The following is a 22,498-nucleotide window of genomic DNA, read 5'->3' on the forward strand; positions in this document are numbered from 1 at the left end:
ATTTGTGCCAAATGCATCCTCAGTGTTAGATCTTGACAGGAATGGAAATCGGGTACCGAGTATGAACAGTCCCCAACTTAGGATGGGCTGTGCCCCAGAAAACCCATCACAGGTCAAAAATACCCTGTGAGGAATGTAACTAACACACCTGTGTTACCTGTCATCGTGTCTCAGCATTATCAATTTCAGCCATGCTCAGAGCACATTAGCCTGTGGCTTAGGCAGATCACTAAACACAGGCTTGTTAGTAAAGTGTTGGTTAGCTTGTCATGTTTTGAACTCTCATGCTGTCCTAAAGCCATAACATCCTAATATATATCATTGTGGTTATAGGACAGTATATGTTTAAGAAGTCTGTGTTGTCTTCAGAACATCCCTAGAAATCTAAAACTTGCAAAAGTTTCTTTTAAAATAACAACAGTTGGCCCACTAGTTACTGTTTTCTCTTTAAACCTCCATGTGTCCATGCTCTGCCGACACCTCTCCATCCTGCAGGCAAACTCCAAAAGCCTCTCCTGTGGGGCACAGCTCAGCCTAAAGGTTTGCAGCATCACACTGAGGGCAGAGAGCGTTCCTTCTGGGCTGTCCTAAAGGGCGCTTCTGTTTAGGTAGCACTTCTGTAGCCTGTCATTGGCCAAATGGAATCAGTGAATATGATAGTGGAGGTGTATGTACTCAGGGGAGTGCTTGCCTAGCAAGTTCCAGCCCTGGATTCAATCTGTAGTACCATAAAGGAAAAAAAAAATACTTAGAAAATGCCTGTTCCTATTCATTTTGCTATTTATTTAAAATGTAAAAATGCGTGACAATGATGAAATTACCACAACAGCAAGAAGTAAATTTGTGTTAAGAACACTTATCTTTGCCATGCAAGTTATTGCATTTCAGGGTCTTCTAGAGCCTTCTATTTATTCTGAGTTTGATATTCCACACTTAGAATACTCAAGGAACTCATTTAAAGGTTTTGATGGGGCTGGGTGTGGGGCTCATCAGGTAATGTTCTTGCTGCACAAGCTCACGGATAAGAGTTGAAATTCCCATCTTACATGTGGCAGCTTCCCCTGCAGTCCCAGAGCTCAGGGGGCAGAGACAAGGGATTCCCCCAGAACACGGTAGGTAGCTAGGCTAGCTGAATCTGTAAGCCCTGAGATTCAGTGAGAGACCCTGCCTCAAAGTATAAGGTGGAGAAAAACCAAGGATGATGACAGTGATATCAGGTAGAAGCTGCTGAGGCTGTGCTCTCAGCAGGCCAGAATCCTGTGCTAAGGACCCATGAGAAGCAAGGCTGTTTGGTGTCAATTGGACATGCCCATCTCTGCATTTCCGTCAGACCCTCGGGGCCCTGTTTAAGAGCATCTGCTGCAGGGATGTAAGATGAAGGTACAGTTGTCCATCCGAGGAGTTCACACTGTTACTGAAATCTCCCAGTAACATCATTCCTTCAGGATCATTGTTGCTCTTTTTAAGAGTTTTTATTTATTTGTACTTGGTACAATTGTAGGTTGTAAGCGCTTACAAACCTACTAGAATGGGGTAGAATTTGAGTAGCCCCTCAAGATGCAGTGTGATTTCTCACAGCCAGTGCCAACAGTGTGGGTGTAGAGAAACATGTTACAGTAGGCAGGAAGGAAACCCATGTCACACCACAGGAGGGACGCTATGTACTCACTCAGAAAGGAATAACCCTGAGTCCTAGGGGTTGAGAAGCGTGCCTAAAATGGAAAGGGTTTTCAAAGATAAGCTTTACCTATAGATAGTACTTAGTGTGGACCTTAAAGCAATTGATTTACTGTTATTTTAATCAAAACATATTCCCCAAGGTTCTTGACTCACTAAAAACAGGAAAACGAGCTTTTTGAACTGCGATCCTGTTTTCACTCCTCGCCTCCTGTCCTCCATCAATGAACAGACCCATTTAGACAGGATTTATGCCGTCCTTTCCAGGATAATCGCTGTGTTCAAGACTGCCTGATTGTTTTCCTAGGCAGCAGGTAGAAGCGCTGCTATTCCGCAGTCAGGATCTGTCCCTGAGATCCGCAGGCCCACTTAACATTTTCTGCATGATTTATTTTCTTGGCACTTGAGATTCCTTTCTGCACTCTGGAAGTCCAACAATGAATATATAAAAATGTGGGATCGGTAGCAAATGGTGGGTGCTGCAGCTGTGCTCGGCTTGACCCTCAATATGGCCAGTGCAAAGAAGAATAGCTTCAGGAGGCTTCAGCTGGTCCAGGGGACCCTGCTTACAACCCTGTAATAAGACCCTTGTCTGTAATCAGTGTTATGGGGCTTAATTTATATAGATTGTTTGATGTGTCTGTTTTACATTAAGCTGACCTCCCCCCCCGCCCCCCAAAAAAAAAGATGCTGGAAAATGATTCATGTTGACTGAGCATCATACTTCCCTTGGTGAAAGCCAGTTGTATATATCTGATGATGGGTTTAGGACACTTAATATACCTGACCTAATTTTCAAGTCTATTCACTTTTTTTTAAGTGCTGAATTAGTCCTTCCATATATGAGATTTTTTTTTCAAATTGTAGTTTTATATATTCAGGCCACCTGGATTACTTTTATAATGAAAATTTCTGAAAGTAGCAGACATAATATGCAACATATTACAGAAGTGTTAGCATTAAAGCCAAATTCATGAGAATGCCTTAGTTAGAGGATCATATACCAATCTCCAAGTCCAATGAATGGCTAATAGGATGCATTTTCTTTAATATGGATCATAAAAGTCTTTTTCTCCTCTTTACATTTAAATGACAAGTTTATTACATTTGCAGCAGAGAGAATTAGTGGATCAGTGCAAAAGCTTCCAAATCACAAGAAGCAGAACGTGCTGAGGGTCTGGATTCCTGGACCTAGACCACTTGGTGGCTGTGTCTTGGGAGAATCCAGTTCCAGATGCATCCCCTTCACAGACTCCTCACAGCACAGGGCAAAGCAGATAGACAGCTTCAATGGATGTTTGGTTGGTTGTGGTTAGTTGTTGTTTTGAGACAGTATCTCTTGTAGCCCAAGCTAGCCTCAAACTAGCTATGATCCTCCTGTCTGTCTCTGGTCTCTGGCCTCTACCCTCTACCCTCTGCCTCTGCCAAGTACAGGTCTGTGTCACCACAGTGGGCTCTGTAAGCTCTGGAGGGAAAGGTATCCTGACTGTTCGGAAAACCAGGCTATACCTGAAGCTGGGGTGCGGTGGGGGTGGTCTCCCCACAAGATATAGCAATTCCTGCTCCCCTCCTGGAGAGAGCCGTTACAGCTGAACTTAGCTCTGCCTCTCACAGACTCCCCCCTTAAGGGGGCTTCCTAGCAGATCTCTGCTGCTGCTTCCCTCCTGCCGGCCCAAGACCTTGCTTCCTCAGCTTCACTCTGCTAAAGGGGAAATCCCTGCAGAAGTACAGCAGTCTCCTCTGACTCCAATGAAAAGTGGTTCCTTTTTCTGCTGCACCTTGCTCAGTCCCCTAAGGGACATCTCAGCAAGGTTCTTCTGTTCTGTGCCAGCGAATGAAGATCTTCACCCAAGACTCTTTAGAGAAAGAGAGTTATTTGGGAAGGAGGAGTCCAAGAGTGTGGCTGCCTCTGCCAGGGTGGGAAAGAACAGTCAACAACTGGATAGGCAGAGGTTTTATTATAGGGTTTCTTCAAGGTGGAGTTTCTCCAGGGAGAAGATTTTCTGTTCAGGGATTGGTTGGTTTCGTTGGTCAGAGATGTTGGTCAGAGATGGCTCTGGTTTCGGGGCCAAACTGTGTTTCTTTCACTGGCCTTTTTCAGCTTCTTAGCTCGAAGGCCAGGGCGTATTTCTTTCACTGGCTCTGATTCTAGGGACAACGTGTGTTTTTTTGGCACTGGTTTCAGAGTCAGGGCATGTTTCTTAGGTTCTGGGTTCAGGGATAAAGTGTTTTGTTCACTGGGTCAGGTCTCAGCTTCAGGGTGTTTCTTTCACTGGCCTACAGCCTCTTTGATGAATGTTAAATGACCTCATGACTACCCAAAGCAAGGAGGTAGATGGCTTTTTGTCCTCCAGATATAGTTGGGGAAGGTACAAACTAAGTGGGTTCAGGTTAGGCCTTGGTTACCAGAACTTTCCTCGTAGCACAGGTGTATTAGTTACTTTCTTGTTGCTATGACAAAAGTGACGGGCAGAAGCAACTTAAGGGACAATGCGTTTTTACTCAAGGTTTCAAAGAATATGATCTGTCATAGTGGGGACAGTATGGTCAACGGTTCCGTCTAGGTCTAGGGCACTTGATGGCTGCTGCTCCTTCACATCTTGAAGATCAAGACGCAGACAGGGAACCAGAAGCAGCCATACTAGCAATCCCCAAGGCATGCTCTAAAATCCTCCTTCTGCTAGCCTTGTCCCAAGAGTCCCACAGCCTTCCATAGCCTACCAGCCAGGGACCAAGTATTTCCATACACCATCTGTAGGGAACATTTCTGACCCAAACCATTATAGCTGGCAGTTCTCACTGGAGCTAATCTTGATATAGCCTGTGTAGTGGGTGGGCTGTGTCCTGTTGTGACTCCACAGAGGCAAGAAGATCAAGAGTTCAAGGCTATCCTTTGCTGCATAGCTAGTTCAAGGGCAGCTTGAGGAGGATACCCAAGAATTTATAGCAGACACGGAAGAGAATTACAGAATACTGGAGACTTACACACCAGAGAAAATGCCTACAAAGAAAGAGAGCAGGGCCACAATTGCCTGCCAGGGAAAAAAGAGACAGCCCTGTGCTGTCATATTTATCACCTCACAAGGTTTCTTTCCTGCCTGTCCCCGATCAACAGTGAGACAGAGACTTTTGCAACTTCCTGGTTTGGGCTCCTAAAATGTGCTCTTTGGAAATAGTGAGGAAATTAGCAATCTATGATCTGTGCTAGAAACAAGAAAATGGACCTAAACTGAGGCACAGTTACTGACAATATGAATTGGGTAATAAAATACCTGTGATAATATCGAATGCGTATGTGTGGTTACCATGTGCTAAATACTGGATAATGTGCTTTGTTTCTCCATGGAATTCTCACAGCAGTCCTAGAAGGCCAACATTTTTGGTTTCTCACCTTATAGACCAGGAAACTGAGGCAGAGCAATTTTAAGTTCTTTAGACAGGAACACATAACTAGTGCATGACAGAGTGGGGATATGAAGTATTACATCGGGCTTTCTGGTTCCGAACCTCTTGCTGTTTATTATATATGTGGGTCAGAGTTTAATCTGGACAAGAGAAGCCGCTGCAGGTCTTTCAAGGAGAAAGACACTAACATAAAGAATCGGTGGCTTGGGCTGGAGAGATGGCTCAGTGGTTAAGAGCACCGACTGCTCTCCCAGAGGTCCTGAGTTCAATTCCCAGCAACCACATGGTGGCTCACAACCACCTGTAATGAGATCTGGTGCCCTCTTCTGGCCTGCAGGGACATATGCAGACAGAACACTGTATACATGATAAATAAATAAATCTAAAAAAATAAAAAAAATAAAAAAAAAAAAGAGAAAAAAAAAAAAAAGAATCGGTGGCTTCCACACTCATCAGGAGGGCGAGGGAATCTTAGGTCAGGGAGCCAATGGGGAGGAGTTGGTAACTGGAAAGTCATTACGGAGAAACAAATACAAGAACTGCAGAAAACTGCTAGCAGTAATCTCAGATGCCTACCATACCTGCAAGTATTTTTCACGGAGGGATGCTGGAATCCTCTATGGGAGTCGGCAGCCATATGCTGAAGCTGGTGCAGCTGCTTCTCTGCCCTGGGAGCAAGAGTGGTCTTTACTCTCTGACCTTCCAAGCACTCTTCAAGTGCCTCTCAATGGCGACACCTAAATAGAAACTGTGCCAATGGGGCTTGTGGGAAATGTAGTCCCCAGGCCCCTAGCCCTTGAGACACAGAGGGAATGGTGTTGAGTCTTCACATGCCTGAAATGCCTTATGTTGCGCTGTTTGGTCTTGGAGAAACTTTGAAGACTTCTCCAGAAGGCATGATCATCCAGATAATCTCTGTGTCCTCCTATAAGCTCAAAAGCAGGCCAGGAAATGATGTCAGATTCTCCTGCGCTGCCCATGGTTTCTGCAAACAACTCCTGTAGAATTCTAAACTGTGTCACAATTCCTAAGTTGATTAACTGGTAATGATAGGGTTATACTGAGAAAATGCAATGCTTCCTTTTGAGCATTGTCCTTTTTTTTTTTTTTCCACTATAAAATTCAGGAGGGATCGAACTGAAGGACTTTGCAAGCCAAGCAAGTTCCCTGCCACTAAGGCCAGAGCCCTAGTCCTAATACACTCTTACTCAAATAGAAGGTGAGGGAACGGTAAAATCGAGTGAGTCAATACACCGTTCTAGCATGGTGCACTAGTTATACACAAAATCGGGTGCAGAATGAGTCATTTGGTCCTACCTATTGATTATTGATGGCGTCAGTGCAGAAGTGAGATGGTCATCCCGTGAGAATCCAGACAGCGAGTCTCAGTTACTGCTAAGTTATTTTGGATGTGTGTGCCTCAGTCCGTTTAGACTTTTATAACAAAATATCTTAGAAAGTACCTTAGACTAGATAGCTTATAAACAACAGACGCTAGGGAGTCAAAGGTCAAGGAACTAGACTGAACATCTGGTGAAGGTCCACTTTCTAGTTCATAGGTAGTACCTATTTGTTGAGTCCTCATATGATAGATCTCTGTGGGCGCTTTGCTTGTTGGTTTTGTGTTGCTGAGATTGAGATTGAACCTAGGATCTTGTATATGATACACAAGCAGTCTACCATTGTGTTGCATGCCCTGCCCTGGGATCCTTTATAAGGGCAATAATCCCATTCATGATAGCCCTGTTCTCATAACCTCATCACCTCCCAGTGGTCTTATATTTTCATACCACAACACTGGTGATTAGGTTTCAACAAATGGGTTGACCACGGGAGTTCATCAAAACTACTGATGCCCGTGGCCAGTCCAGTGAACCAGAACCTCTAGGGAGGTGGCCCTCTAGTCACTATGTTTAGAAGCACCATAGGCTGTCCTAAACCTTGGTTGAGCACCCCTGCAAGCCTGAGGAGTTGACATACATTTTTACCTTAAATTGTCTCTTTGAGTCTTGACTGTCATCCATCCTAATTTATCAATGGACCAACTAAACCTTAGAGGTGAGGACTTTATCCACAGTCAGGAGTTATCCTTTAGCTCTTCCGGTACAGTCCGTTTCATCCTGTCGATAGTGTTCTTAACCCTCATTACAGTTTAGAATCACCAAGGGAACTTTAAACAGTCTGGAAGCCCAGATTGCACTCCAGACCTATCAAATTAGAATATGCAGGAAGGGTGGAAGCCAGTATCAGAATGCTTTAAAGATTCCCAAGTGAATCCAATGTGCAGTAAAGCTTAGTAATGACTGTGTGATGGCATTCTCAGGCACCCTGATAGAGCTTAAAGTGCATGAATTTGTTAATTGAGAGATTATGTTTTGTCCTCTTTCCTAATTCTAACAGCTTACCTGTTCAAACAAATCCCTTAATTAGGGACTCTCTTCACAATTAACATGTCAATAACAACAGCCACAAAAATGCAGAAACTGGTATTTCAAAACTAAGAAACAAATCTTAGCCTAAGTATATATGACCTTCCTAATGCCAATGCACATTTACCATCAAGCGTTACCAATTAAACAGATCATTAGTTAACAAACAGAACAGGTACCAAGCATATTAATTGATAGTAGTTAATATGCAACATCACAGAGTTGAGCTAGATGAATATGTATGAATACCCCTCTGGTTAAGTACAGGTTCCTCTTCAATGAGGCTCTAGTAAAGAAATGTTCGTCACTGGATCTGTACAGCCAAGTGCATTTTATGTCCCTAGCCTGGACCCTCTGAACTCTCCTCTAGCCCAGGAAAGGATCATATTCTTATACTTACCATGTTTGCATGCATTTGTCCTTAAAAACTCAGTCCTTTAATACCAGCAACACCAAGTTCAGAAACTCATTTTCTAGAAGTCAGTGTAACAAAGATAGGAAGTTAAAAACCGTCTTACAGAGAAAGCATTTCCTATGAAAGTGCTGTTTCTAAGCCTCTGTTGTCTTTTGATCGAAATGATAGAGTGTGCATGCCCTCTTTTCCTGTAATTCCTTCAGAAAGAAGCAATTTTAAAGTCTAATGTGTTCGAGGGATGCAACCTCATCACCGTGGTCTGCGCTGTCCTAAATGGAAAAGATGGAATGTCTTCATGTTTTCACAAGCACACAAACAGCATGTGGCACTTTTGGGGGGTTTTTTGGGAGGGGGTTAGGTGCTCAAGGAAAGGGGGCTCCCATGTTCCTATCCTCTTTTCAAACCAATTCTTTTCAGGCTGCCAGCTCCAGTGGCTAGAATTCTAATTCCAAATGAAAAGAACAAGTGACGCACTTGAAACTATGCAGTTAAAAAAAGCTAAGAATTTCAAATAGTTCCAGTGTTTACCGTGCCTTTCTCACATCCAGGAGAAATGGGCAGTGGATCGAGCGCAGGTAACAAGGAACAAGATGTGTTTACAAGTTCACCTACTGGTCTGTTCTCCAAGGACAGACTCCTAATTCCGGTGCCCACCCTCCTGTGGTCCACTTGTGGTTCTCTTGGTTTCTGCTGCCAGGTGCTTCTGTGAGGTCAGGGTTGACAGGTACACTGTGGTGCGGTGTGCATCATTTGAATTCACAGCAAGATTGACTCAGACACCAGGAGCTGCTAGGATGCTGATGAGCACAGGGAACAGTCGATGGAAATGTGCCTTCTGCTCCTCTTAGCCGCTACACACTGGAAAGTTGTTCCTTCTGCAGGCTTGTCCTGTGCACCCTATCAGGAGTGTAAGAGATCTGGGACAAAAAGACTGAGGGCATTCTGGGAATTTGAACACCCTTGCCTTCTGACCAAAAAAAAAAAAAAGAAAAAAATGAACCTATGTTACCCGATAGCCACGTGTACCTGTTGAGCTCTTTAAAAACATGTATGTTATGATATTGAAATACCACATTGACATAAACAGAATGTTTTAGTCTCACCTACTTGTCTTTAATATCACTATTAGGAAATGTCTCACAATATTTCTAATGCTGGATGTCTTGAGTATTGGCTCAAAGGTTCACCTCAGGTCACTGGAGGCAGTGTTCAAGTAGAGACATACTAAATACTTATTGCTATCTACTAACATACCAGTTATTTATTGATACCTAACAAATTACTCCTCAACTTAGTAGCTCAAGACAGCATCCCTTATGTTATTATAAGGTGAAGAATCTGAGTCTGACTGAGCTGTCTCCTCTGGCTCAGGTCTGTCAGAGGCTGCAAACATAATACCAGCCAGGACTGAGGTCATCCCATGGCTTGACTGGAGAAAGACTCACTGCTGTGGATACTGGCAGGATACAGTTCCTTATAGGCTGTTGGGCTAAATGCCTTGGTTGCTTGTTGGCATCCTGCTAACTAGATGCTCTCTTTCTCCAACAGTCTGCCTGGACTTTGATAAAGGGAAGTAGCCAGTGGACTCAGAGCATTCAGAGGAGACAGAGGCCATCTTATCCAGCGGTTTCTTTAGCATTGTGCCAACTATATCCCGAGAGAGTAAATGACGTTCCAGCACTCTGAGAGCTAGTCAGTGGCAGGTGTCAAGCTGAAATGCAGGCCAGCCTGACAGCGGCCGTTAGACTCAGTCCTTCACCCTCAACTCTCACACCATGCCTCCGACTGCTTCCTCTCCTAAGTCTCATCTCCTTTGATTTATCTTCATTAATGACATGTAGATAAAGACGCTATCAGGAAAGGCAGTTGATTGAATTACAGATACATACACTCATCCCATATCTTACCTGAGATTGGCAGATTTTCTACGTAAGATTGGCTTTTGTGAGGATCATATAAGGTTGGGAATGAGATGCAGTTCTTGAAAGAGGACAGGCCTTTGTAGCAGGTGCACTCAATAAGTAAGGAGAGAGACCATCAGCTGCCCTTTTCTCCAGTGAAAAACAAGCCGGTAAACAGAAAAAAAAAAGTTACTTTTTCGTTCGGGGATGGGCGTGGCAGGAGCGGACCATGGAGGTTTCACTAGCAGCCAGAACAGGTCCTGGGAAGGAGGTACATGTAAGCAAACACCACCTCACTGTGAAGCAAACTGCTTCAAACTATGTAGAGATCCCTGGAACAGAATACATTCCCATTGGATGCTGCTAGGTTATCTAACCACCCTGTCTTGATCCTGCGCTCTCCACTTGCCTCCAGGCTAAGTCACTTCATCCATCTTCATCTCGGGTGTGCGTGGTCATCAACTGCTCCACGGGAGCTTCTCTAGCCTTCTCAGCCCCCAGTCCCCCTGAATGCAGAGTTGTTCCAAATAACTACAGGTGGGAAGGCGATCACTTGTTGATGAAAATTACCCAGCCAAGTGGTAGCAGTAACCAGCGGAACACAAGACTTCCGAAAGAATGAAATGAGATGCCTAATATTCCCCCCAGTGTTCTAAGGCATGGAGTGTACTGCTTAGGAATGCCTGTAAAGGGTAGCTGTCTAACAGATAGGCTGTGCTGGCTAGGTTGGTTATATATATATATATATATTTCATGTATTTTGATCATATTCTTTCTTCTCCCCCACTTCCCTACTTACCCAGCTCTCTCCCTCCCCTCAAATAAAAAGGGGAAAACAAAACTATAAAATCAAACCATACCAAAACAAAAGGCACACGTGCCCAGATGGAGTTCTTTTTGTGTTGGTCAGCTACTCTTGGGCACCGGGCCTGCTCTGGACTGTGTTGATGTGCCAATTGATACTCCATTAGAGAAAACTGATTTTCCCTTTCCCAGCAGGTATCAATAGCAAATTGTGCTAGCTAGTTTTATGTCAACTTGACACAGTAAGAGTTATTTGGGGAAAAGGAATCTCCATTGAGAGAACACCCCCACAAGACTGACCTGTGGGCAAGACTGTTGGGCATTTTCTTGATTAATGGATTGATGTGGGAGGGTCTAGCTCACTGTAGGGGGTGCCACCCCTGGATTAGTAATCCTGGATAGTATTTGAAAGTACACTGAGTAAGTCATGAGGAGCAAGCGAGTGAGCAGCACTCCCCTATGGCCTCTGCCTCAGCTCCTGCCCCAGGTTTCTACCTTGAGTTCCTGCCTTGACTTCCCTGGATGATGGACTACAAGCTTTCTTCCCCAAGTTGCTTTTTAGTCATGGTGTTTTATCTCCACCATAGAAACTCTGAAGACACAGGCAGAGGTGAAACACTAATTGAGAGAATGGATATTTGCATATGTGATATGTTTAATAAAGACATTGCTTATGTTTAATAGACATTGTCTCTGGCTTTAAATCTGAGATCGGTAGAGACAGTAGCAGCACCTGTTGTAGAAACAGCTCCATTAAAACTCAGATTTGTTTTAAAGCCATGAAGGTGGAGCAAATAAAATGAACTTTAAATAAAGGATTGAAGGATCTTCAGAGAGCCTCAAATGATAAGTAACTCAAAAAAATCCCATCAACTAAAAGCCCCACTCCTCGGAGCAGCCTCGGTACACCCTGAGGTGGAGGTGTTTACCGTGCAGGTCAGCAGGGTCTGATTAGGGTGAAGCTGAGCAGTAGAACAGTGGCCCCTGTCTTGGTCCGGCTCAGTGGGCACAGGTGCTTGCCACCCAGCCTGAAAATCTGAGTCTGAACCCTAGAACCCACATGGTAGAAAGAGAAAATCATCTTCTGCAATATTCACACCTGTGCACACTTTTACACACACACACACACACACACACACACACACACACACACACACTACAATTTTTTTTTTTTTTTGATTTTTCGAGACAGGGTTTCTCTGTGTAGCTTTGCGCCTTTCCTGGATCTCGCTCTGTAGACCAGGCTGGCCTGGAACTCACAAAGATCCACCTGCCTCTGCCTCCCGAGTGCTGGGATTAAAGGCGTGCGCCACCACCGCCCGGCTCCTACAATCTTTTTTAAAAGACTTACTGTTGTCTTAAGAGAAGTTAAAAAATGTATAAAGTCTCAGTCACTTCAGTTGCGTAGTAAAATGTCCTGTCCGCATCCTGTGTCACATATCTTAGTCGCCTGCACCTGACTCTACGTTAAGCCACCATGTGGTTATATCTAGTGGTCTGCAGCTCTGTTGGTATCAAGATTGTAAAATCCCACTTCCCAGTACCTCTGGTTAGGCTTCTGCTCCCTGGCCTCAGTTTTTAAAAGTTTGATTTTATCATGTATTTTATATCAACATCTTTGCTGGCATTAGTCTACCTTAGTGACTTCTGCCTATGTGATCAATCACTGACCCCCAGGGGAGACCTCCCTCCATACTGGGCTAGCAGGCTTGTTTACTGGCTTCTGTAGACCTAAACCAACTTTTAGAAGCTACAACCTATGTTTTATATGTTTTATACCCTGCTGTAGTCACTAGGTGACATTGAGAAAGGTCTTAAAGGAGAGCACATGGCCTGGTTTGCAGACTTTGTTGTGACATCTTTATTTCTCGGCTTGTTTACCCCTATGAGTTTCTTCACTGTTCAGAAAGCCTATGGCCATGTTGTCAAAAATAAATACAGTTGTCTCTTGATATTCATGGAGGACTGTTTGGTTCCAGGACCTTCCTCTGATACCAAACTCTATGGGCACTCGAGTCCCTTCTATAAAATGGCATTGGATTTGCATGTAACCAACTCACATCTCCCCGTAGCTTTAAGTCTTGCCTGGAGCACTTAGAACACCTAGTACAACATGATCCTCCCTGAGGATAGGAAATAATGGCCCCAAACCATACATGTTCAATTGCAGTTGTTTTTCCAAATGATTCTGATCAAATACAAAGGATTTTTTTTTCCTGCATTGTGAGATGGGAGAAACAATTTTATTTCTTAGACTCACGGACTCTAAAGCAGGATCTCCAGGTATAACCTTCACCTTCCACAGGGTGAACAAGGGTGCCATATGTCACCTACCCCCAAAGCTTAGACATTTCATAACTGGGTCCATGCCCTGACAGCCCCTGGTCCCCAGCACTCCCCCCCCCCCCAAAGTCACTGAAATAGCATTAAAATAGAGCTATCTTAAGCCGGGCATCGGTGGCGCACGCCTTTAATCCCAGCACTCGGGAGGCAGAGCCAGGCGGATCTCTGTGAGTTCGAGGCCAGCCTGGGCTACCAAGTAAGCTCCAGGAAAGGCGCAAAGCTACACAGAGAAACCCTGTCTCGAAAAACCAAAAAAAAAAAAAAAAAAAAAAAAAATAGAGCTATCTGCCTAGGATAGGCACATTTGGTCGCAGGCTTTAGAAGTTGACTCAAAGGAAGACATTGAGGTCTTTAAACACAAGAGCTCAACAGCTTCCAGACCAGTGTCTGGAGCCCTGGGCTCTATGCCAATGGACTCTCCCTGCTCTTGGGCAGAACAGCTCTGTGTGCACAGAGCACATTTTAGAGAGTGCATTTCTGCGCAGGATTCCTTTGGCAGTGGACAAATCTGAAAGCAGCTACTCTATAAAGAACAAATCGCAGCGATGCTGATAAGAATACTTTTTCATCACTAAGAACAGTGGGGTATGCCATTGCACTTCTTGGTCTGCTGTTGGCCTGTATGGACTTGCTGCTCATGTCAGGTCCCATGGGGGTAGCTAGTGGACTCTTCAGAAGTACCCAGCTGTTGATTGCATTCTACTCAGCAGATCCTGGAGTAGGCATCCTCTCCAGCACTTAGGCCGTCAGGAGGCCTGCATGAATATCACTTATGACTATGATAAGTCATGCATGACCCTCAGCAGGATTCTGCTTGCTCTTCTACTTTCTTTACCATGGGCATCCCCCCAGACAGGCCTGAGGATTCAGCCCAGCTCTTAAGCCTGAACAAACAATTGTGAAATATAAGCTTCCCATGGAACAGCCCCTGTTTGGTTCTGTTTTTCTACAACCGCCAACTCTTAAGGAGCTCCATCTCATCCTGTGATTGCCATGAGGGTTAGTTTTCGTGATGTGACTCTCTGCTTTTTCCTAAGTACATCAGAGGAAAAGCAATTACAATACAAGGGGGAAAATAGGAATCAAATACACGTTACTGAAAGGTGGTGTTTCCATATTGAAAGATTTTGAATCTAAGTGTCCACGTCTCTCTGTTCCTTCTTTCAGAATGCTAGAAGATGACCTTAAGCTAAGTAGTGATGACGAAGAGAGTGAACAGGTAAGATGTTCTTGTGTGTTGCTGTCTTGTACGTGAGGCGCAGATGAGGGTAAACTGAGTCATGGAGACAGTGAACCAAACTGTTCTATGATACTGGTCATTGTGCTGCCCCTCAGCAGTTTCTGTGTAGTTGGGCCAGTTTGATTGAAATGTCTTGAGCTCTGATCCTATTAAAAGCTTTCATTCTGTGATTTCTTTTTTAATGGCATAGAAACCAACAATAGTGTTTCTAAAAGAACTGATAGAATCAGGCTTCCCTAGGAAATACAGATCACCAACCCCCCTTTTTTTAGCATCTTTTGGCATAGATAACTGGCCTTCTCGAGATCAAACATGTGACCTTACATTCATCAGCATGCAGCAGGGAAGCTGTACCATTAAATATTGAGAAGCCTTATACAGATATTATTAACAGGGAGAAGGAGCGAACACAGAGGTGAGCGAATATGATGAATAAAAAATAATCACGCGCGGTCTCGGCTGTTTGTCTTAAATGATAAATGTGCTTGAAATAGTCTCCCTTGCTGTTGATTTACCAGCTTGAGACATCAGTCAGGGGGGCTATAAATAGTCTTCTGATCAGTCAGTTAAGGTGAAAAAATACCACTTAACATTCATCACCCTCACTTCTGCATCTCAGGACACGTTTTTACTTTAAAGCAGGTTTCACAACACTAAAGACAGATTTTCCTACGTTTCTTTCATTTGTCCCATCATCTATATTGCATTTTGTCGAATTTGGATGAACAGGGTAGGTTAGAGAGACAATTTGAAGGCTTCTCTTTTTTATGTCATCTTTATGTGTTAGGCTAAATGCATGTGCCACTCAGTTGATTTTGAAAGAGTGAACTTGATTCAAAGGTATCATGAAATGTTGTGCACATGATTTGCTTTCTAGGCATTCAAAAACAAGTAATGTTTATAAAGAGCCAGAAAACGAGAGAGAAAATTCGGGGGAACATGTCTAAGAAGTGTGCCTGGTCAGAACATGGGTGTGGGGGTCATGGAAGGCCTGTTCCTCTCTGAGATAAACTAAGGCACAAGGATGCAAGAGGACTCCATGAATCTGGGAACCTGGTAGGCAAACAGAGTGCCTCCCTGGAGAGGAAGATTAGTGGGGCAGAAAGGGCCTTTTAGACGTTGAGAATTTTAGAGATGCAATAATTTGTGTCTAGATGTCTATCCCAGGCAGTCAGATACCCACAGCTCAGCAGTCATTGGAGAAATGTAAAACAGTTGGACTTCTAATTTTGTTTTCTCATCTATGTGACTAAAAGAAAATGATTTCATCTCTATTTTATACCACTGAGAGGCTCAGCTAGGTACCAAATGGGTTAAGCTTTCCCAATCATGCAATTTGTGGATAGTTTATATTAGAAAAAGGATTCACAGGCTAAACAGTTTCGAGAACTATTTGCAAGAAATACTTCCAGTAAAAATGCAATTTAAGAAACTCATTATTAATGTAGTACTTTCACATTCTCTAAAGTCAACCGAATCATTTGTTTTACTATCTACCTTCCCGTCTACAGCCATTGGTAACACTGTACTGTGACTATACAGGTCAGACCCTGTATTGTTGTGTTTCAACCCTTGTATATATTTTACTATATATATATATATATCACTCAGAATGAATGATTTTTACATAGTAACCCCTAACTTACTAACAAGAACTCCAAACAGTGTTAATAAGTTAATAAGTTAAATTGTTGACATTAATCATATTAAGCTGTCTTATTTGGGTCTAAAGTATACTCTTATATAATCACAAAATTATAACTCTCCCACTGTTTTTACTGATTAAGTTTATTTGATCATTCCATACGTGTATGTGGTGTATTCTGTTTATTCTACCTTAAAGACTGGTGGGCTCACTTTTTAGAATGCAACTAAAGACAGTGTCTCCCCTGCACCCTAGATTCCATCAGTTGCCAGTAGTTCAACAGGGAAAAAGTGGGAACCCATGGCTCCTTTCTTATCCACCATGGGCTGTTAGCAGGCCCATTCTCCAGCCTTCCCAGTTTAGGCTCCTGTAGCTGTTGTGAGATCATGTTCTTTGTGATGGCTGTATCATGACCTGAAGACAGCACTTCACATCCCTTCTCCCTGTCTTCAAAGCTCTTACATTGTTTCCTCTCTCTTCCATAGTGTTCCTGAGCCTTGAGGGGTTCCCCTACTTTTAGAAAAAGACTAAGGATAGTATTTCCCCCTGAAAACATGCAGCCTGTACATACACGAAACATACTTTTTTCATTCTTTCTTCACACATTGGTTTTCAGTGATCATTCCAGGTGCAATCAGAGTTCACCTCTTTCCCAGAAACCTTTTCAAAAAACTTTGCATACTTCCCTGCCCAAGGAAACATGATGTACTAATGCTAAGATCAGCCTCGTTGTCTTTGTGAATATTGGACCACCTGGCCTGTGTGGCCACCTAAGAATGAAAAGGATGTCCGTAAGAGCCTTAGGTTGCTGCGCGTGTTTGCCTCACACTCTGGTGCGTTTTCTTGAACACTCCTGTCTTCCTGTTGCTTTTTCTCCTAATTGCCTTTGTGCTCTTAGAAATGAAGACAGGAGTCTAGTTTAGTAATGAGGACTACTGAAGCATTGCCCCATGGTTCAAATCCCTGCCCAGCGGCAGAGTAGCTTGTCAACCACAAAGTCCTTCAAGTGCTCCACTTGTGAGCACGCCCCATATCGGTTACTCTTCTTGCGGCTGTGAAGAAAGGCCTGCAAAAGCAGCTGGGACGGGAAAGGTGTTTGGGGGCTCACAGTTTGAAGGCATACAATCCAGAGTTTGGGATTGGTAGGATCATGAGGCTGCTGGCCATATTGCTCCCACAGTCAGGGTGCAGAAAAGATGAGGATGTCCAACATGGACCTCTGGCCTACACACACACACACACACACACACACACACACACACACACACATACACACACACATGCATGCACACACTCATGCACACACACACACACATGCACACATGTGCACGCGCACACAGGAAAAAAGGAACACATACACACACACCACTTCATACAGCCTTTTAAGGTGGCTATCATATTGCATTATATAGACATGGCAGTTCATTGGTTATTTTATAAGTTTTCTCCATTAATATCCTATCATTACATCCGTCACAAACTTGACAAGCACAGAGAGTATAGAATTTAATCTTAGAACATCTGGAGTTTGTGGGAGTGGGGTTAGCCCAGGCCAGCCTCTGACTTTTGACAGTCATCACCCCTCAGCTTCTCAAGTCCTCGCTCTCCCTAACATCGGTGAGAGAGCAGAGTCTTGGCCCGTATTTCATCACCACACCGCATTCCATCTAGTCGAAAGGACTAGTCTTTCCTCTCCCGCCACATCCTGCTCTTACTGTCCTCAAGTTGTCAACCCCCTCCCCTCATGTCACCGAGGGGGGTGCCCAGTCCTACCAGAAGTTTGTCCATTTGCTCTGCTTCTTTGGAACTTGCGCTCAGCCCTGCTTTCCCCATTAAGGACAGCTCTTCTCTGTCACAGCTGCTGTGCTGGAATCCCAACTGACCCAAATCCCTGTCTCTCTTCATCCCCTGCCTCACCCGAAAAGGGGTATTGTTGACCACTCTTTTCACTGCTTCCTTGAAGGGGTCCGATACTACACGCCTCTCACCCGTGCCCTCCCTCTCCTCCACTCACCTATGCCCTTCCTCTCCACCTGACCCTTCTCAGAAGGGTTTGCTGACTGCTCACTCTCCACCCAGTGTTGGAGTCTGACCGTATGTATTCCTGCCTTTTCCTTTCTAGTTCTACTCTTTGGGGGCATCCTTGTGCCTCCTCATGACCTTCAGTTTTTATAGAATGGCAACTTCTATGCAGCCTCGACTCCTGGCTCAGAACACGCTTCTGAACCACACACACACTCAACTTTTCTATTCGATTGTCTCACAAGCCTTCCAAACTCACCCCATGCCAAGCTGAACTGCTGGGTTCTGCCTCCCCTCTACCCAGATGTTGGTCTTGTGACTGTTCCCATTTCCAGAGCTAGCACTACCTGATGCCCGTTGCTCAAGCCTAAAATCACAGACTCAGTCTTGATACCTCCCATTCCTCATTCAAATATGCTTTTCTTCTCTAACGCCTATAAATTTAACTTCCAAAATGAAATATTAGTCTACCTACCCCTTTCCATCCTAACTAGTTTAAACCAGCCTTGTATGAACTATCATCTTGCTATTCTCCAACCTCTGTAATAGTTGGTCCTCAGTGATCTTTTTAAAATGTATGTCATATCAAATTATTTATTTTTTTAAAACTATTATTTTTATTTATGTGTATATCTTGCTGTGTGTATGGGCACCACATGCATGCAGTACCCATGGAGGCCAAGAGGGGGCATCAGATAACCTAGAACTGGAGTTAACAGGCACTTGCATGCAGCCTATTGTGTGTGCTGGGAACCAAACCTGGGTTCTGCACAAGAGCAGCAGGTGCTCTTAACTCAGCCAGCTCTCTGGCTCCTGAATCATTTTTGGATCTAAAATCTGCAATGGATTTCCTCTCCCACCTGGAGAGAAATGAAATGCCGGTATCATGGCCTCCACTAGCCTGACAGTGGAGCCTTGTCCACATCTTCCCCTTCTCATTGACCTTGTTCCAGCACTTGCACCTCCGGGGGCCTCTCTCAGCGCCTCCAACAAGCCATGCTCAGCTGCCGCAGGGCTTCGCCAGGCCTCTGCTCTGTGTTTTCCCTGGGTAACACCTGTGCCTACTGAAGGTACAGCATAACTTGACTTTCTCAGAGAGACCCTGGCATGTCCTTTTCTCATTACGCTTTCTCCAGGACCTCGTTCTAATTTTAGTTTATTACATGTGTTTACTTTTGACAGTAACTATTCCTATCAACAAAACTGAAAGATCGCTGAGGACAGAGACTGGCTGGCTCAGTAGAGGTTCTGTTGAGTGGATGCATAAATGAACACAGAGTGTGGCCTTAAATTTGGATTTAATGACCTACAGACTAATGTCCACAAGCAGCGATGACCTTTGTTCTGCTTTTATTTATCTTCCTAAACACTATTTTTTTTCTAATCCCAAACATTAAGTAAACATGTTCAGTGACAGGAGAAAAATATAAGAGCTGAGATTATAAGGCAGCTATAATAAATTCACAGATAACATGCCTACTTGATTAAAAAAGAAGTGTCTATACTATCTGCAAGGAAATTCCATATGAATTTCTTACACACACTCAATGTATGTCAGGCCGTATTAAGGTTACAAGGTTTTCTCAGTCATCTCAAGCTGAAGCCCCCAAAGCCAAGAGAATGGGATCTCCTCATTGTCTCTCTCAAAGATAACAGAATTTTATTTGTGCCCTCAGCTGTGGCAAGGCTTACTTGATAAGTTGGCCGTGACACCCTTGAAATGAAATCATGCTGTCATGATGGCTCTCAGAATTCTTACACTTGATGAGGTTAGAGCAGATCTGAGCATCAGATTTCTTGTTTGGATATAAATGTAACAGATTCCAATGGTTAACTGTCCCCTGGAAAAAAAAATGGGAAGCAATCAGAAGACTTCAGATTAAATGATTCCTGAAGGCTGAGGCTGCTTTAAAGGATTTCTGTGGTGGATTTGGAAGGAGAGAGGAATCATAGTGCGTGTTTCACCATTTGGTCAAAAAGCTGATCTCTACCTCTTGAGTCTGTGAAAGCTTCGGGAGTGACAGAGCAAATCTCTAGACAGGATCGTTGCAGCTGAGGCATAAGGAAAGGGACACATGATGGAGACTTTTGGCAAGCGGTAACTCGAGTGTCAGCTGCCAGCGAGGTTTCCGAGATGACAAATCCACAGCTCGGGGAGAGCAAGGGGAGAGCGATCCACACTGAATGGCGACGTCTGTGCCTGAAGCTCCAAGTAATCACATTATCCACAGAGATTGGGCAGTCTTTTCATTTTAATTATATAAGTGCATTTTTCTCTTTAAATGAGTGTAGTTTATCCACTTAAACTGACTGTTTTAATTTTACAGGCAGCGATCATTGGATTTAATCTGTAGAGGGGAATTTCTCTATTGGCCTAATTGATTTCTCAACACAATGAAGGAAAGTTACCTTTTAATCCCCAATCAATATTTGGAGAGCATACAATTAATTTAATAGATATCTATGTCATTAACATAAATCTGCAAGCTAAAGAGGCAATTATTTTCTTATTTATAATGCAGAGGGTAATAATCTTGTCTGTCAGGAAGAATCCAAAGTGTCTATGCCCCTAACAAGTCCAGGCTGCAGGTGAGGCCCCGCTGAACCCCACAGAGCAGCCATCATGTTTCATTTGGTCTCTTACGGAATAGCAAAGGAATAACCCTATCTCAGTTCTCAGCTCTGTCTGTAGAGGCCACTGATGACTCATACCAGTTTCAGGGTAAACTATTAAAAGCAGATTTCTGCTCTTCATCCCTGCCCCCTTGTTTTATTTTAATATGACAACTGCATAACAGAAAACAGAACTTTGAAAACCTTGAAAAAGAAAACTTTAAAGGCATTGACAGCGCATGTCAATCCGTGAGCACACGATGCAGTAAGGGAATGAAACACAGCCAGGAAGTAGAGGTCTCTGCAGCCCAGTGCCACTCCGTGCATTTTTCTTCTCAGCCTCAGCTTGGTTGATGTGGAGGTTCTTGGCCTGTGAAAATTTATTACACACAGAGTCAATCTGCATTCAGGCAGCCAAGTCTGAATAAATAGAGTCATTGTGCTTGTCTGGGATTTGTGGCCAGAGTTCATCCAGTCAGCGTGACATTCACATCCCAGGAGATTCATAAAAGCCAACACCCTGGTATGTGCTCTTGGATCCTGCCAAAACTGTGTAGAATTATATAAACAGGAGTTGAAGCGGTAATCAGGACCAGGTCTGAGGGGCACAGCTCCAAAATCAAGTTTCTTTTCCATGAGAAATGAAGTGTATTAGAGATGTTATTTGTATCCAAACAAGAGCTAGACAATTTTTGCATAAATCATTCCAAGAATAGTCTTAAATGCCTACTAAGCTCCACATATCCATGCAAGCTGCTGGCTTACTGCTCAGGATGAATTACACATTAGTAATATTTGTTATGATAATTTAACCACAAAAACTTTAAGTAAATTTTCAATGCCAGAAAATGCCTTGTTTCTGAAGGGCTATGCAAAAGACTATATATTATGTATTTTAAACCCAGTAGGAGGGCAGAGGAAGGAGTAACTTATATTTGGTTTTATTTCTAGTCTTGTAGTCATGCTCCTGAGTAAACAGTTTTATAGCATCGCTGAGTTAGTTTCCCTTCTGTATGGAAACACAGCAAATATAGTTGGAGACGCCTGCCTGTCAGGTCTTTGTCATACCTGTCTAGGGATGAGTACCCATCTGAACTGTCAATCACAATCAAGGAAGCACATGTAAGGGCTCAGCAGGAGGATGGGCTTGTTCCCCAGCCCGAACGCTCAGATAAGTAATTCCATTTTATAAACAAAAGTTTACTGTCACGCAAAGTAAATGGAAACTTCTCTTTTATCAAATTATGGAAACCTGCGAAAGCCACGCCCCAGTGGAATGGGGAGCCAAATTCTTCGCTTTCCATTCTAGTCAGCTGTAATTTCCAAAACTGAAACAGTTAACACTCACTGTCCACAAATGTGCAAAGCCCTGTATGCTGTTCCTTACAAGGTGTTAGAGACCTTCTCTTTGGAACTCGGGTGAGATTTATATAAGCTGAGGCTGAAGAATGTGCCACACTTCCAACCTCAACCCCGTGAATGGAAAACTAAAAAATGAGGAAATTATATAAAAATTAAAAGAAGACCAATAAATGTAGGAAAATAAATGATTAACACAAAGACAGAATACCATGGTGTTTGCTAGAATAGTAGAATTCACCCAAGGAGCTCCATTTTTTTTTTTTTAAACTAGGGCAAGATTTTGTTAATAACAGATGTCAATACCACCCACCCAGACCCTCCATTCCAGGAGCTCAGGGAAACGAGCATCCAGAGCGAATGGGCCATTCTTCTCCAACCTAGCTTTCAGCGGAACTGTTATTGGCAAGGAAGTGGAATTCTCCCTCCAGAGCACATTCCTTCAACTGGGAGGAGTGACCCTTTGTGCTGTGACTCTGAGGATGTGGATTTGGGGGGTTTGTTTTCTTCATTAGCACATCGGGAGTGTCAGCATTTCGAGTGTCTGCTGTCTGTCTGTGCTATCACATCTCACCAGGTGTGGCTGATGTCCTGCGGCAAAGGAATTATCTACAGTTAGGTATTCAGGTGTTTGGTCCAGATAAG

General features: G+C 43.6%; 1 protein-coding gene across 4 annotated transcripts in view; it reads left to right on the forward strand.

Moving 5' to 3' along the window:
- Nucleotides 1-22,498, forward strand: part of Aff3 (ALF transcription elongation factor 3) — a 480,967-nt gene that overhangs the window by 368,628 nt on the left and 89,841 nt on the right. For all 4 annotated transcript variants that reach the window (XM_076557428.1, XM_076557429.1, XM_076557430.1 and 1 more), the window contains one exon: nt 14,142-14,193. In XM_076557428.1, coding sequence (XP_076413543.1) covers nt 14,142-14,193 — 52 coding nt within the window. The remainder of the gene's footprint in view (nt 1-14,141; nt 14,194-22,498) is intronic.

This window comes from Peromyscus maniculatus, chromosome 21 (genome assembly GCF_049852395.1).
Source record: "Peromyscus maniculatus bairdii isolate BWxNUB_F1_BW_parent chromosome 21, HU_Pman_BW_mat_3.1, whole genome shotgun sequence".
Lineage (NCBI taxonomy): Eukaryota > Metazoa > Chordata > Mammalia > Rodentia > Cricetidae > Peromyscus > Peromyscus maniculatus.